Here is a 17,748-nt window from a genome sequence, read left to right as displayed (position 1 = left end):
AATTCCCTAATAATTGGATTTGACTGACAGCACTATGAAAAGACAAATGCGCTGAATCAGAGACGGTAAAAGTAAGTGGGTCCAATATCATTGGTCTTAAAAAGTGGGTGGGTCTTGTCCCACCCATATACAATGGTTCCGACGCCCATGGTTGGTTAGGCTATAAGTAGGCCTATAGCCTACCTACATATTATTTTGACATAAAAGTATGTGTTTCTTAAACTTATACACAAAATTTTGAATTACAGTTTTTACAATCTGCAGAAATTGTCAGTATGGGGCTTCCATTGGTCCGTGAATGAATGTAAATGAATCTCTCTGGTGAAGGAAGTCAAAAGATTCGAATCATTGGGATGAATCAATATCCCCGCCTCTGAATCTGAAGAAAAACAGCTGTGACTTTGTCGCTGCATGTCGCCAGTGGCTTGGCGGTGAAAGCTGTCTCTAGGTCGCGAGCGACATTATCAGCAACCACGCTTGTGTCGTGGTTTGTTTGAGTTCTGTGGATCAAAACGTTTCTAGAAGAGTTGTTGGGTTTACATCGGTGTATCACTGTGGTATCAATCCACAATTTATCAGTTAAGTGACTGAAAGGCCTTTTGGTCGCGGGGCAGGAAGACAAAACATGATCGACACCATTAATAAATGAAGACAGCGTGAACCCCTTACTTGCTTTAAAGAAAAGAAAATCCACCGTCGTCACTTTAGTTTAGTAGGCCTAACCTCATTAGTTTTTTCCCCTGTGATTTTACTTTTATAAAAAGTACATTTTGTCGTCACCTGCAAAACGCGATGTTTTCACGCGAGAATCGGTGTCATCGCTTTCAGGCCAACATCTTTAATAAAAGTAAATGTCAAAACTGCTTTAAAACCGTGGATTCGCACAAACTCAGCGAAGCAGATCTGTATCAGGTGAGGATATACTTTACTTTTTTTAAATGCTGGAGAAATTAAACTATCTTTTTATGATATTTTATTAAAAGAATAAATGATAGAGTCAGTCTCTCTCTCTCTCTCTCTCTCTCTCCCATACTAAGCCTGTTCATGTGGGGTGGCTCCTCTTGGCCCCAGAGGACACTGACTTCAGTAGTTCTGGCCACAGGAAACATCAGGTGATGGCACTGGCAGTTCTAGAGATTATTTCCATCAGATACAGGCCCTTTATATTTATATATCGTTATGTTGTAAGTGTAGCATTGCTCTTTCTTGCCCGTTTCTGTTATAGAAATGGCAGAGGAGATATTTTGTGCTTTACGAGCATGGGCTTCTACGCTACTCTCTGGATGAGATGGTGAGGTTTAACTTGTTTTTCATCCAGTGTTTTCAAACTGTTTATCTTATTTTCCCCACTATATCAAGCTTATGAAACCCCATCACTGATACCAGACCAGAAATGTTAATTTTGATGTTATACATACTGATGTTACATAGCCTACTGAATGCCATTTAGCATTATCTTTAATAGAGAGCTGTGGTGATGATGTATTTTTGTAGGCCAACCTGGAAGTTAGCATCACCCCTGGTTCCCTCAACAAAAACCCAATAGGCTTTTTTCCACTGGCTTTTGGCTTATTGCAGAAAATAGGTTCTGTGCCCCCAACAAATGGTGGGGTGTAACAAAAAATCATGTCACAATATATCGCAATATAAAAATGCAATAATATGTATCGTGGATAGTGACAATATATATTGTGTATAGTTCACCCAAAATGAAAATAACTGTGAGAAAAAGTTTTAGTTTCAGTACATTAAACTACTATATATAATGTTGAATATAACGGATAATAATGCAATGGGGGAATATGTGTGGGTCCTGATAATGCCAAATGTCTTATGTTACAAGCAAAAAGTGGCCTACATTATTTTAAATAAATCTAGTCAGTGACAGAGTGCAAGCATATTCGTTTAAAATAATTCTCTATTTTAAGCTTGAGAATCATGGATTTTTTTTATTCTGGTGTCACCATTGTCCGGTGCATTGGGTTACGAGCACCAAGTCCAAGCCTATTCATTTACACCCCCAATGTAATACCATATTTTACATTTTAATCAACAGTACATTTTTTGTTAACCTTTTACCATGTCTTGGATGGAGTATCGCAATAATATCGTATCGTGAGTTCAGTATCATGATAGATATGTGTATATATATATATATATATATCGAATCGTGACTTGAGGGTAATGTTACACCCCTAACTTTCATGAATTTTGAAGCCTAAATGCAATCACCAGAAGTAAAAAGCTATTTATCACATTAGTATAAATAAAAGCTCAACATTTATTTATGTAACATAAAATCACCTTATAGCAAATAACACAGTCATTGTCTTTAACAAGAAGGTAAGGCTTACAATTGTCCCAAATAAATAAAGTTAGTATGAAACTGATGAAGCGCTAGTCTTTTCGTCCCTATTGTGATGTATATCAAAGTGTAACGGTTTCTCGAAGAAGAAAAAATGCAGGGTGGGACTTGATTTTGCCCATTGGGAATTGATTGGATAGTTGTGGTTTGCTATTGTTGTGATCTCATGTGAGTGACAGGTTGTCCCGCCCCCGTGCCAGTAAACACATCATCAGAGAAGAGAAGGGATGTCTCTGCAAGAGGGAGGGAAAGTTATTTTGAGTAAATATTATAAGGGTGCATGAATAAATAAAAAAAAGAATGATGTGCACAGATAAATCATTTATAATAAATAAAGGAAAATTCCATAAAAAGCAAGAATTGTCCAAATTTTTCCCAAATTGTCCAATTTCATGGTGACTTTAAAATGTTTCCTGCAATGCTTTATCTAGCCAGGTACATTGCCTCAAGGAAGTGTGAATATGATCCAGTGTTGTGAGATTCTTGACGCTTCATCTCAAACTGGCTTCCAGAACTGTCTGAGGTTGTGCTTCACTGACACAGACTACTACATCCGAACAGAGAACACAGACAGCTTGGGCATTAGTAGGTAATACACTCACTGGCCTGTAGTGGGAACTTAGCCGCACGTAACAGTTACTTTGTCATTAGTTAATTTTGATCCCACTTGATATATACATCCATTAACATTTATGGTATGCAATCATATATGTTGGGATGTAATGGAACAAAAGAGGCTAAAGAAGTCAGGCTGTTAAATATCCTGTTTTTGTGTCACAATCTCAGCTCTGTTCACTAGTTCAATTGAAAGCATCTCTCTCTTTCTGTCTGATCCGTCTGTTTCTGATTAAGTGTTATAAGTCAGTAAATCTCAGCCAGGCTGACCTAATCCCTTAAGAGTGTAAAAGAAGGTGTCAAGGAGCCTCGGATTAGAGTGTGTGCATGTGTTTCTGTGTTGAGAACACCAGCTTTAGAACCGTTTATTTTGGGGTTGTTCAGGCTTGTTCTTTTATTGCTCGTAATTCTCTACTTCTTTGCAACCGGAGGTTTTTAGTCTAGAAGAGTGATGTCCAAAAAGCAGAAGTAAGAGAAATCGGAATGCTTGTTTGAGTTTGCATATTAGTGTGATTTCCAGCCTGGGTCCTTTTTTGGGGTCCGTCCTATATATGAATTTGACAGTATTTGTTTTATTTAGGTGGCAGGAAAATCTGTTTGTTTACCCCAAAGCTGCTAAATCAAATCAGAGGAAGAAGGGGAAGGATAAAGTCCACCCACCACAAGTGAGTCTTGTTCATATTTCATAAAAACATGTTATGTGATGTATCATATCTAATATCTTTTCAATATACCATCTAGTTATTTGCTTTGGTAAAATATGAAAATGACCAGAAACATTCAATGGCAGGTTTTTAAAAATAATAAAAATTCGCACTGAAATTTATTTGACTGTTTTTAGATGTTTTAGTTTTAGCAAAAAAATTCCATTTATTTTGTTATTGTTGTTTTCTACACCTTGTCAGCATTTCATTTGAGATCTACAAGGTGTAGCTGCACTAAACGTAGCAGGATTTAGTACTATTATTCAGCGTTTTTATAAATATTCAGAAAGTAATTACAAACCAAATTCTTCTTAAACTAGAGGTTGATTAGATATCCAGATGATTATAATATCTGAAATCACACTTAAAAGTCATTTTAAGTCATTGTAATTGACATTGTTCTATAAAAATGGACTTTAAAATATTTTTTAACAGATCAAGAGATGATACAGATTCCATGTTTTGTATACCTTGAAGCTCATTCCATGCATGCGGAGCATGATTGGAAAAGGCAGATGTGCCTTTATCTTGAGTAAATGTTTTTCTGTTACAGTACAGTAAAGTCCACTCTATTTCATATAAATTATAAGTGTGTATGGACACTTGCACCATTATTTGTTACACCAGATTAAGTGTAAAAGGGATATTCAAGTGCTCCTGGAACAGGTTTGTTTTTAGATGATCACAGTAATGTTGATAGAATAATGCTGTTTTGGAGTACTGCTCCTTTAAATGCCCTCCTCCTCTGTTCTTTACTTTAATTACATTTCTAAGTGCTGTGCCCGTCTTTCTGTCCAGTTGATTTACTAATCCCTCCTTACCTTCTGCCTATTCTTTCTGCTGACAGCAGACCAAATTGATCTAGTGTGTGAAAGTGCCATTCCACTGTGCTGCAACATTTAACATCATGTAGTTGAAATGCTGTGTTCCTGTATTTTGTGTGTGTGTGCTTTTTGTTTTTGTGTAATTTGAAGCGCTAGTCAGATGGAAGTTTAATAGAATTAACTTAAGTGATCTGGACAGGATTATTGAGCATCACCCCAGGGAGGGTAAAGAGTTTGCAAAGTGGGAACAGAGAGCAAAAGACGTGCGTGCTTGTTTATCAAGCAGGTTGTATATAGAAAGAGAGGCTTTTCCTTCACCATCCATGCCAATTGGATTTTGCTGTCCGAGCGCTTGTGTGCAACCTGTCAGTCTCTGATTTACTCAACTATATTCTTTGTCTCTGTCTTTCTCTCTCAGCAGACAGCAGAAAACCAAACCTCTAGCAGCTGCAGTGGTGGTGCTAAAAAAACTTGCACTTCTGGAAGTAGTTTCACCAGCAGCATTAACAGACAAGGCAGCATTAATAGACAAGGCAGCATCACTTCTAGTGATAATAGTGGTCGTAAAGTGTCCATCAGTGACAGTGCTGGCATGAGTACGAGCAGTGCCACTAATGGCAGCAGCAGAAATGGCAGTACTAAAGGGGCCACCAAAAAAGACAGAACAACTAGCATGTTGAGCACCGTGGAGGAGGTCTCGTTGCTTTCATCGGAGAAAGAGCTGGAGGAGGAGTCACTCAATGGTAGAGTTGGGGTTCCTTCCAGCAGTGGTAATGCTTCTTCACTCAATACCAGTCTTGGCTCCTGTCTCACTTCGTCACTCGATCGGCTCTCGAGCTGCTCCGGCACAGACGGTACGGCCTGTCTTTTGTGTGTGGGCTTATGACATTAACTAGATGTACTTGTTTATGGTTTTAGTTCTTACTGATTTGTCAGCTTAAGAAATAAAGGTGAAGCTAAAACCATTGTTAATGTTTCTAGTAAAGAATTAGAATAGTTTGCACAAAAATGTTACTTTGGTTTGGACCACTTTTATGATAATTTTGTGGTACTTTTCTGTCCTTTTTTAAACTTGAAGGCTCCAGTATTTATTATTCATTATAATTGCATACATCTTATCCGAATCGGATATTCTTTAGAAACTCTCCTTTTGTGTTCCATGGAAGGAAGAAAGCCATACAGGTTTGGAAAGACATGAGGGTGAATGATTTATGCCAGATTTGAATTTTTGGGTGAACTATGAAACTAATGGCACTTTTATCTGCCATGATACAAATATGTTACTCTTCAAGTTTTTATTCCTTGTAAACTCATGTCAGTGCACTGGCTAAGTAAGAATTGGAAATACAGATTAGATCTGGACTGAATTTGCTTTGGTTTCATTTGCTGTCTTAGGTACTAAGAGTCGATTGGGCACTGAAAGCGGCTATTCCTCTCTGGAGAAGACAAGTCCTCGTGTTGCAGATGAACAAGCACGTGACTCCAGGTGTGACTGTGATCCTGTTTTTTCACCTGCCTCACATCCTTGTATGTTTCCTACCTTAAAGCCCCTTAGCCCCTGCCCCTTTCCTTCACCAACCAATCACAGTTCACAGGGGGAATGTAAGGGTGATCCTGAAGATGTGGTCGGTTGCTCTTGGGAGAAAAGTTTGGAGTCCAATGGGAAGAGACAATCACACACATCCACGACACACACACTCAGACATGAAGCACATCAAGCACCCAGACCAAGAAGAAAAGTTCACCGGCTGTTTGGAAATCGGAGGAGGTAAGACTGCATTTCACTGCACAGAGTTGGTTTTCATGTATAATGTTTGTGGCTCCCTCTAGTGTTCATCATTTTATTGCAATTCCTTCAAAAGCATTTTTCTGTTTATCTTTCAGGAGACCTCATCCCATCTCCATCAGTCAAATCAAACCAGATCTGCTTGCTTTCCCATTTGCCATTTTACTACAAACACATTCTACAAGCCACAATTCTCAATGTGTTTAAATGTTAAATCGCTTTGCAGCACTGCGTTGCTGTTCCTCAAAATTTCTGCTTTTGATTTTTGATTTCCTCAACAAATGTCTGCAGTTTGTTCAAATTGTTGTCATTTCAGTTTTAGGTGTTCATTGTATTTTCTATGTATATCTTAACTTTAATGTTACCATTATAATATGTACATACTGAATTCCAGTTGGTCTATACTACAAATTACAATCCATCTCTGTTTTGTCTTCTCAGTGTCTATATTTTTTTGTATATTAGGCTCAGAACTTTTGATTTTTTTGAGAATTTGTATAGCTTAAAGTCGAATATGAAATTGATATCCGCTGTTTTAGAATATCTTTTATATGTTTGCATGTTTGCTTCTAGGAGATACCAGGATGCTGATCAACAGGAGGGTTCATTTCTAGATAACGAGCTTCCCCCATCAACCTTCACTTCCTCATCTTCTGCACAAAATGACCATAAGACAACTGTCAGTACATCTCAGGTGAAAACTCATTCTGGATTAATTGAACTAAGTTCACTAAAGATCAAAAGTTTGAGGTTTGTAAGAATTTTTAAGTCACTTGTTGCATTCAGTGCACTTAGTAGTGGGTTTTTAATATGCTGATTTGGTGCTCAAGAAACATTTCTTACTGTTATCAGTGTTGGAAACAGTTGTGCTGCTTAATATTTTTGTGAAAAACCTTGATTATATTCATCAAAGAACCCTGAAAATAATTAAGTAGAAATACCTAAATAGAAATAATAATTAAATAGAAATATGTTGTAACATCATGCCTTTACTGTGACAATCAATTTAATGCATCCTTGTTGAATAAAAGTAAAATTACTGTCCCCAAACTTTTGAATGGTAGTGTAAATGGATCATTATTGAATTAAGGTAAAATTACATTTAATAGCAATACTCTTTAATGTGAATTTTCTTCATTCTGTTTTGGCTTTAAGTAGGATTCCTCCCCTAATGATGACATTCCTGATCACTCGCGACCCTTCACATCATGCAGCTTCCGTTCCAAATCGCTGGAAAGCAGACGTCTTGATCCCACACCCACAGTAAGTACAACCAATCAGAATGACCCTAATGTGTATTTTTATTATGCCAGTAAATACATTTAAGCAAATGACTTACGGGATGTAGCGACTAATTTATCTAGTTAATCATAATTAACCATTGCATTATCACATATGACATTGCTAATGCTCTTTTCCTCTCAGCCCGACCTCCTTAATTTCAAAAAGGGATGGATGTCTAGATTGGGAGAAGACGGAAAGGTGATTTTGAAGTTTTTAGTGTTTCAGGGCACATATATTTGAATGATGTCAATCTATTTGTTAATGTTTTTTACTATGTAAAGTGGTGTATGTAAACTGATGTTCTCTTTTCTCTAGTGGAAGAAACATTGGTTTGTTCTTACTAACCAGACTCTGAGATTCTACCGTGACTCTGTAGCAGAAGAGGTAAACTGATTTATAAAGAATCATCATAATAACTGATTTGCCTTTTGCAGTTAAGAGAAATTAACTGGTCTTTCTCTGTTTTGTCACCTAGGCAGCTGATGTGGATGGTGAGATCAATTTGTCTACTTGTTACGATGTTACAGATTTCCCTGTACAAAGAAACTATGGCTTTCAGATTCACGTGAGTGTATATTAGCTATATTTAAGCTTATGTGTTTGTGTCTATTTCATTTAATTTTTTTCATCCCTCTTTTCATACAGACAAAGGAAGGGGTCTTCACCCTCTGTGCAATGACTTATGGGATACGACGGAACTGGGTCCAGGCAGTAATGAAAAATGTTCATCCCAGCACTGCCCCTGATGTCACATGGTAACAGCTTGAAAGCTAGCTGCATTTCTCAGGAGTGCATTAATCCAGTTGTTACAAATATTTTGTCAAAACCCTGCTCTATTTTGCTCACAAAACAATCCCATGTTAGGGGATTGACTTTACAATCAGCCATTTTTCTTTTTCTCCAATGCTATACAAGGAAAAATCCTACTATAAAATCCAGGTTTGAATGTGTTTTTGCTGTAACCATAAGTGTTTTTTCATTTTTAAAAAAGGGTATATATGGTAAACGCATAAAAATATATTTTAATTGTAATAACTAAATCATAGTTTGCTACATCTTTTCTTTCCTCAGTTCTATTCCTCAAAAGGTGCCATTGACTGGTGCACAGGCTCGTACAGACTCCTCCCAATACAATACAGTTCCCCAAGGGGAGGAGAAAAGGAGTCGCATCCGTGAGCGCCGTAGAGAGGGACGTTACAGAACCTTTGATTGGGCAGAATTAAGTTGTAAATCGCACAAGGAGGAGTTGTCAAATGATCTGTCAGGAAGGCAATGGAACTATAACAGTGAGCGCTCGGTGCCTCCTGCCCCTGCATCATCCCCTGAAGAGCCGATCATACGTTCTGTCTCTGAGGCATCAGAGAGCGAATATCTTCAGAAGACTAGACTCTTTCAGGGGCGAAGCTTGAACATCATGTCCGCTGATATACCATCACACTTATCACTGATGACAGTGTCACGTCGCACCTCCCCAGAATCAATCAGCCCAGACAGCTTAGAGGTTGATGCAGGGACAGTACGTGTCCACTGTGACAGCCCTGGTGAACTACTCAAAGCTAAACCCAAAGAAGAAAAGCAGGTAACGTAACAAGCAAATATGACTGTATCCAGGGTTTGAAATTAACACCCACCAACCCGGCAAATTCAAGTGAAAATCCACTGTGGTGGGTAACGCTTATCAACACTAGCCAATTTGTCTGGTTATGATTCACAAATTATGTTCTATCACTTTGCATGGCATTGCTATCAGAGCCCCTCCCCTAAAAGGAGCCTCAAACATTAGCAAAACAACACGTAAAGAGAGAGAAATTAATTTAAAATTCAAACATATTGTTTTCTATGACCGTACGCACACCTGCGACGCCCAACTACGACTTCGGCTGTTCAAAATCATGCTGCACCACAGCGTCACTCACATTAAAAATACATAGATTTAGGACAAATATATGTACGTACAATTAAGAGGCCACCTTTTCCAACCCCTTCTCATAAATGCTGCATGTCTAAAGACTCTTGGGCAAAAAGTGACCAAGTGTCTATATTTAATGGTAGGCCTTTCTGCAAACGGTGGAAGAATGTCGTAAAGCTGAAAGCAATACAGTAATTCAGAATCAGATTTAATAATAATTATATTTAAATCTAAGATGTGACTTTGATAATCTGGTTTATTTCTGATATTTTAGTTTTGGCAGAACTTAACTTTTAACTTTTTTAGTAGCGAAATTGGCTGATGAGTGAAAAGGTTCATTTCTAACCCTGGTTGTATCATTACATATCATTTGTCATAGTTGAAATAAAGTCTTGCTATTCATTACAGGTTGATCGCTCCACTTCTCCATTGCCAGTCGCCTTTTCTTCATCCTCAACCCAGACAGAATGGCAGTGGGATGTGGAGCTTCAGAGCCTGCGCAGAGAGTTGAAGGCTGAGCATGAGAAGAATCAGACTCAAGAAAGGGAGTTACGACATACTGAGGCCCGACTACAAGCTGAGCTTAACGATAGCCAGGGATGTCTTCAGAGGGCAGAATTAAAGATTCAAGAGGCAGAAACTTTTCTGAAGGAACGCGAGGAGGCACTGGAGAGTCTGCATGGACGGTTAGAGGAGGTAACGGGCCGTCTAAAAGCAACTGAAGAAGCGCAAGCCTTAAAGGAGGTCCGGCTACAGAGGCACCTGTGCCTCCTGCAAGAGAGCCAGGAACGAGAAAGGAGGAGCTTCAATGACAGCCTCGACCAATCGGAACAGCGATCGAAGGAACTAGAGGAGCATTTAAGGCAGAAAGAGGCTGAGCTGCAGAAGAAGCCAACAGGTGAAGTTAATGATGACCTTGTACGAAGGTGCCAGGAGCTACAAAACCAGCTGGAGGAGTCCGACAGTGAGGTCAGTCGTCTGCAGGCACGCCTCCAAAATGAAGAGACTCTTTATTACGACATGGAGCATGATTATGAAAGAGCTTGTGAGGAAATACAGAGTTTGCGAGGTGCTCTGCTGGACTGTGAGAGAGTAAGTGAGGAGCGCTTCCAAACCCAGCTGGTGGAGCAACAGCAAGAGCTGCACAGGAAGGAACGTGAACTCCAGGAAGTGCTTGTTAAGATGGCAGTCTTGGGCAGTAGTCTAGAGGAGACTGAATTAAGGCTAAAGGAAGCCCAAACCCATCCTTATGAAACTAATGTTTTATGTAAGACGCTGATTGAGCCGCAACAGAACAGACAGAAAGGGAAAAAATATTTGGAAACACAACCTACTACTCAGGCAGATGAGTCACACAGAGTGATCTCTGTGATCCAGGCACTAGAGCGCAAGTTGTGTGACACCGAAGAGCGACTCCGGGAGCTTACCATGCATCTTCAACAACAACAACAACAGCTCAACACTGGACCACACGCACTCAGTGATTCTTGGTGCTCCCACAGATCCCTCCATAATCCAGAAGGTCGACTCTCCATGGATGCTCTGCCGAGTTTTACTGGAGCTTTGCATAGCCTGCAGGGAACCACTTTAGACAGAACTTCGGACAAAGCTAATATCTCCCTTTTTGATGATGGAAGTCCAGGGAGGAGTCAAGCTCTGGACATTGCCAGCAGAGTGTTGTCGCTGGAGGCACTGGTTGTCCAAAGGATTGCCTCTGCACTTGAGAATCCCAGTACAAAGTTGCTTAATAGATTGTCAGAGGTGCATATCCAAGTGCTTAGGATGGCTAAAGGAGGCAGTCATAATGGGGCTGTGAAACCTAGTTACTCTCAGATCTTCTTGGACCCTCTCGAGCAAGATCTGCTAGACAATACGCTGAGTGAAAATGTGATCCATAGACTGTGTGTAAGAGCAGAGATGGCATACCTCCTACATAGTCTGTCTACTCATCCCTCAAAAGAACAACAGGAATTGAAGCCCTTTTATGTGTTGCCTTGGCCAGTATCTGACAGTTCCTCGTCTGGAACCAAAATGGAAAACGGTTCCAAGCAGGGGTCCAAACTTGCTGACATTAGCCCACCAGAACTTGCACCTTACAGTGAACAGATGGAGGACGAGCTGGCGACCGATCTACTCCTTGAGGACTCTGAGGTACAGCTTGCTTGCAGAAAGAGTCTGGTAGTAGAGCTCCGAGCTCAGGCCAAGTCACTGCACAACCTCTCAACACAGCTACAGTCTGAGTATAGAGAGACTGACCTTCCTGGTGAAACTCCTACAGCCATCCTGAGGGCTGCAATGTGTCAGGCCACTTTGGCATACATGGCTTGTCGTCTGCGTTCGGCCCTGCAGCAAGAGATGAGTGCCCTACGCAAGCAGAGAGAGCAGACTCAGTGTGAGTGTCGTGCCATGTGTCGTAGTATGGAGACTCTTTTCCAGGAACAGACGGAGTGTTATGAAGAGAGGCTGCGTGAGGAGCGCATTGTTGTCAAAAAGGCAGAACAGGAACGTGTTTCAGCTGAGACCAATGCTCAATTGAAGACAGAAGAAGCAGAAAGATTGCAGGTGGAGTTTGATGAGAAGCTGCAGGTGCTCCAGAAAATCCATGAGGAGGAGATGAGCGGTCTTCATGAATACTACATTCAGAACTTGTCAAAGCCAAAAGCTGCAACCCCTTCAGAATTAGATGAGAGTGACAAGACTGATCAGGTTTCTGTGACTTCTCTGCAAGACCGAATCAGAGAGCTTGAGACTGAGGTCACTTGTTTAAGGGCAGACCTCAGCAACAAGGATGTCAAAGCCTTCGAGCTTGACCTGGAAACCATCAAGGTGCCCACAGCTTTCTTGTTACAGCATGAGATTAACATGTAATTATACCTAAAATTAAGGTACACTATATTTTTGTCTTAGGCCACATATGAGCATGGTTTCAGCATTATGGAGGACAGCCACCAGCGAGTGGTTGAGGAGATGCAGAGGCAGCATCAGAGAGAGGTGGAAAGGCTGACAGAGGAAAGAGAAAGAGTGCTGCAGGAAGAAACGAACGCCACCATTGCAGGTTCTCCTCTCAGCATTAGCTCTTATTCATTCAGCTCACATAACGTAACACAGGGGTGTCCAGTCCTGCTCCTGGAGGGCCACTGTCCTGCAGATTTTAGCTCCCCACCCCAAATGAACACCTGAATCAGCTAATAAAGGTCTTACAAGGCATACTGGAAACTTCAAGGCAGATGTGTTAAAGCAAGTTGGAGCCAAACTCTGCAGGACAGTGGCCCTCCAGTAGCAGGTTTGGACTCCCCTGTCATAACACAACAGACCAGACAAGTACTTTTGGCTTACAGCAAAGACTACAATACAGTACATAGCACTATGCACTAAGCTGAACAGAGTTAAAGGCATAGTTTACCTAAAAATTGAATGTCTGTCATTTACTATTCCTCATTTCACTGCAAACCTTCATAATGTTCACTCTGCTCTTTTTGCAATACTGTGAAATTGGATGGGAAACAGGGACAGCTGTGGTCACCATTGACTTTTATTGTGAGAAAAAGAGCAACTTGGACATTCTGCTAAATAACTCATTTTGTGTTTCTTGTAAGAAAGTAAGTCAAAACAAATTTGAAACATCATAAGTTTGAGTTAATGACCATTTTCATTTTTGGGTGAACTGTCCCTTTTAACACTCATGCACAATACCAAAAAAAAGAGCAGAAACATGCATAAGGAAATTACAGAGCTAAATACATGGGGTTTGTTCTAAATTTGTACTACTCTCTTGTATTTAAAGCTGCAGTCCGTAACTTTTGGCGCTCTAGCGGTTAATAAACAGAACTTCATGCGTCTTGCGGAAGAACATTGTAGCTGGAGCTACTTCTCTGTTTATGGCCATGACAAGTCACGCTGGTACTGGGCTACTCTGCAGTGGTACGACCCATACCAGTCTAAAATAGTCAGAATATAAACACTTATTATAGGTGTACCGTAGTGATTCAGGATAAGACAAAAACACGGTTTGGAAAATGGATTTGTGATGTACTCGCTTATGTAAATTTTGAACACAAAAAAAAGTTATGGACTGCAGCTTTACCTATGGACAAAAGCATCTGTTAAATGAATAAATGTACATTTGTGCTCTGCATGCTTAGAAATACAAAGCGTGATCTAGCATCTATGGTGCTTTGTCTTCTGTTCTGTTCTTTTCTGTCTGACTTTTTTTCTTTCTTTTTTTATAATATTTGCTATTGTTCAGCCATTGAGGCCATGAGGAAAGCTCATAAAGAGGAAATGGACAAGACTCAGAAAGCCCTGCAAAATGGAGCCAATGTGGACATCCGCCAGCTTCGTGCACAATATAAGTGCGTGTGAGATGTCTATTATTAATCTGACAACTGTGTCAGCCACACCATCAAATGTTAATTTAGGGTTGCAGAACTATATAATAACCATATGCCTTATCCAATCATTATTGGGATAATTGCATTGCATTTTTTCTGTCCACTGAGAAGTGCATGTGTCTTGGTGCATTTTCTGCAGTGAGGAGCTAGAAACGTTGCACAGGGAGCTGGAGGTGTTGTCAGAGCAGTATTCTCAGAAATGTCTGGAAAATACTCATTTGACCCGGACTATAGAAACAGAAAGAGAGGCATTGAGTTCAACACACAGAGAGAACCAGGAGCTTCGCACTCACAACCAGGTAAATGCTCATGCACACAAAAAATATGCATATTTATACAGTCATTACTTCGCTGCTTGCCTCACCTATGTTTTTTTTAAGGAATTAAATGAGTGTTTGGCTGCTGAATTATCCCTAATGCATTCACGCATGAATGGGGAGGTGAAGCACTCCCAGTCTTCTCAGGAGAAAGACATGTATCAGTTGGAGGTACAACTTGACACCCTTCACGTGGCGAAGTGCCCAAATTTCACAGATTTGCAGTGACTTATACTACTAAAATTAGCAGGGAATGGTTGACTGAACACAGATTAAAATTATCTGCTCTCTGAGTTCACTACATATAATCGGCTTCCATAAAATAATCCTTCATGGGTTATATTACCACTCAGATGAGATTACGTTAGAGAATATTCCATCAAAGGTGCTATAAAGTCTATATGTGTAAAAACAGATGTGTTCTGTCTCGTTCTTTGATGCTGTAGGTAAATCTCAGAGTGAAGGAATCGGAGATTAAGTGTCTGAAACAGGAGATCAACTCACTTAAATTGGAACTGCTGGCAGGAAATATGGTAACACCTCTTTAATTTAAAACAAATAAATAGTTTTGGGTTATTATACTATATTATACTATACTAGGACATTATACTGGGAATGAGAATATTGAGTAGCCTAAGTTTTTAGTCGAGCAACACAAACACATTATGAGTATGACACATTTGTGAAAGTTATTTTGTTTTATTCGCAGTTTTTACCCATAACAGTTTCCTAATAAGATAACTTTTAAATAGGTAAACACATTTTAAATAGTGTTTTTTTTATTTACTCTGTTTCTATTTTATGTTTTTTAAGCATTTTAAAGAGATAGACTCTGAGTTGAGCCTTTTAGAAGTCAAAACTCAAAGTGACTTCAGTGAACTGAGGATGGTGCCAGCTCAACAGCAGTGTTTAAAATATGGTAAGCAAATCTACAATAACGGACATGTTACTTTGAAGGCAAACAAATAAGTGCATAAACATGCACTTATTCACAATTTGTAAATGCTTATTGCAGATCTGATGAAATCCAGAAGCAACCCAGACTTCGTGAAGGACTGTTCAACACTCACACAGCCGGCCACATCCAAGGTGGGATTATCTGTGCAGTTACATGGTACAAAATATTGATGTTCCCTAAAAATTAAACATTCTCTCTTATTTTCTTCTCAGAGTGTTAAGGATGGACTCACTGTTCTGGAGAGGATGAAGCTCTTTGAATTAACTAGCACGCAAAAGATCTGAGAGAGAGAGAGAGAGAGAGAGAGGCATTTTAGTGTATTATGTGGGTTTAAATCTTAAATGAATTGTATATCTTTATTACACAATGAATTATAACTTTACCTTTAGTCACAGGTGTGTGTGTAGCCTACATCAGTCATTTTAATTTTTGTTTTGTTACTACTTTAGACAATATAACACATTTTTGTGGATGAGGATGTCTCTCTAAATCGTAAACTGTTTATATTTACATGTTTATGCCTGATTGAGCATCAGTTTGATTTTCTTTATCTCTAATTATAAATAAAGTCAAGTTTTCCTGTATTGAAATTCTTGTTTGTTTAGTATTGTCAACTTTTCGGCTCTTAGGTGCAGATATTTGTGTAGAAAATACTGCAAGGATAAGCTATTTTATCATTATTTTTAATTCAGATTATTGTTGTTAATCTTTAAGCCTTCTGATAAACAGTCCTCATACTGTACATGTCACGGTGTCTTCCTTTACCAAGCTTTTAAAGATGTTTTTAGTGTAAGTGAAGGTTAACTATTCATCGCATATATTTAAAGGTTTTTTTTTTTTCTGTCTGTCTTAAAAGTGCTATTACTTTGCGATTGCTTTAATTTCAGTCACGACTCTCGGTAGTATCTTTTTTAACCACTAGATGTCGTGCTTTGCCTGGATTCTGGAAAACTTTAGCACAAGTAAGCGCAAAAATCCTTTACTTGCTAACTAAATGTTAATAGTCAAATCCCTTTGTTTGTATTTTAGCATGAGTTGTCGGAGATGTTAAAAGTCACATGGTTTCATAATGGGCTACTGAGTGCGAGCGTGAAAGCATTTAGCCAAAAAACCAATTAACCGATAGTATCTGAACATGCGGTCGGGGCGTCGGGCAGCTTCCCTCATTTAATACGGGCTCGATATCGTTTCACATCACTTATGGGTCTTCATTTTTTGCTTGCTTATAAGTCTCAGCAAAGCTGTGTTTTCATGTCTGGGGTCCGTGTAAATCTGTACAGAGAGGGAGAGAGAGGAGCGCGGCAGGTGTGTGCGCTTTCTAATTAAATTTCTGACTGCTTCTTTGTCAGTAATTACTTATGAATAATGCATGTTGCTTTGAAACGATGATCTCTTCATTATGTTACATTTTCACAACACTGATTAATTTTAAAATGGCAATCGCTTAATTCTCTCTATCTTTTCTCTCTAACCGAAAGTGTGTACAAAACGTCCATGATCCTATTCAGCTCGTTTCAGAGTGTTCGTGTTTCCTGGGTAACGTGTTTAAGTTGCATCATGTCACTCACTGACTGCCTCTTCAAGTTTCTCTGTCTCAGTCAGCACCTCCACCTGAAACATGTTTTTATAGTTTTACAGGAATGGTAAGCAAAGTTCCGTTTTTGTAACCGGTAAATTGACATTTTAATTTTAATTTTAAACACGCTCTACATCTCGTTGACAAAATCGTCTATTAAGCTCATGTTATGGATGCAAAGCTTACCTTTGAGGCTTAGCCTATATTCTGTGCATTTTGCATCCACTTCAATTTTGTCTAGACCAGATCTTGGGTTAAAGAAAAAGAAAGAAAACAGGTTTAAAACTGACTGACAGCTTTTCAGCACAGAGAGGCCAGCACTTTAAAAGTAGTTCGTGGGGAATTATCTTATTATTGTCTGGTTATTAGAAAATATACGGTTGGCCATTACAAACATAACATGCATTCAACTTTGTAGAGAATGAATATATGCAGTAAAATAGTGTATCTGGTTATGTAATATCACAATGTAGTATTAGAATATCCACCAGCCTACAGTACAGGGAACACCACTTAATAAACATACTAAAGCAGGAGTTTCTCAATCAGTGGCCCATGGCCCTCTAGATGGCCTCAGCAATCTCTTAAATTATTGATTTAAATTATATAAAAATAATCTAACTTAATTAAAATGCTAAAGAAAACAAAATCAAGGTGTACTTTTTTATTTAAAACTATTTGATTTTAGTTTATCAATATAAACTGTATTAGTTTATATTTATATAGTTTATCAAGTATTAATAGTAGCAGCTTTATCATAGTTAAAACCAAAACATATCAGAGGAAATATATTATTGCTTCTATGAGGGCCCTTTGAATATTGTGTTGGACATTGCCTTCATGTCAAAAAGGTTGAGAACCACTAAATCATGTCTTTAATGTAAATGTAAAAATAGGAGGGAGAATCGTACAGTGGAGAATTTGGTTTATCTATCAGTAACATGGCAGTAAACGTCACATGACACGTGTACACACAGAAAGAGAGAGAGTACTGGAATCACAATTTAATACTTCATGCA

General features: G+C 39.0%; 1 protein-coding gene across 2 annotated transcripts; it reads left to right on the top strand.

Moving 5' to 3' along the window:
- The first annotated feature begins 3,297 nt into the window (after positions 1-3,297).
- LOC311072278 (uncharacterized protein) lies at positions 3,298-15,891 on the top strand. 2 transcript variants are annotated; one of them, XM_084097182.1, is made up of 21 exons: positions 3,298-3,448; positions 3,561-3,645; positions 4,927-5,362; positions 5,904-5,994; positions 6,868-6,988; positions 7,453-7,557; positions 7,720-7,776; positions 7,894-7,962; positions 8,054-8,143; positions 8,224-8,333; positions 8,494-8,517; positions 8,650-9,157; positions 9,896-12,313; positions 12,395-12,542; positions 13,734-13,839; positions 14,018-14,177; positions 14,259-14,366; positions 14,642-14,728; positions 15,009-15,114; positions 15,211-15,284; positions 15,366-15,891. In XM_084097182.1, exons 1-21 carry the CDS (start codon positions 3,432-3,434, stop codon positions 15,435-15,437), a joined length of 4,992 nt encoding a protein of 1,663 aa, XP_083953308.1. In that variant the 5' UTR covers positions 3,298-3,431; the 3' UTR covers positions 15,438-15,891. The 2 variants fall into 2 exon arrangements, with proteins under 2 accessions (XP_083953308.1, XP_083953309.1); XM_084097183.1 differs by lacking the exon at positions 8,494-8,517.
- Positions 15,892-17,748: the final 1,857 nt, after the last annotated feature.

The sequence above is a fragment of the Abramis brama genome (genome assembly GCF_963993115.1).
Source record: "Abramis brama genome assembly, chromosome: 1".
In the NCBI taxonomy this organism is placed as follows: Eukaryota; Metazoa; Chordata; class Actinopteri; order Cypriniformes; family Leuciscidae; genus Abramis; species Abramis brama.
The sequence above is the reverse complement of the archived record's forward strand: the minus strand, read 5'-3'. Positions and strand labels throughout refer to the sequence as shown.

What these genes read in the sequence shown, in the direction of transcription:
- LOC311072278 (XM_084097182.1), top strand. An exon ending in GTGACTCTGTAGCAGAAGAG is followed by an intron (nt 7,963 to 8,053) that starts GTAAACTGATTT and finishes TTTGTCACCTAG; the next exon opens with GCAGCTGATGTGGATGGTGA. An exon ending in AAGACATGTATCAGTTGGAG is followed by an intron (nt 14,367 to 14,641) that starts GTACAACTTGAC and finishes TTGATGCTGTAG; the next exon opens with GTAAATCTCAGAGTGAAGGA.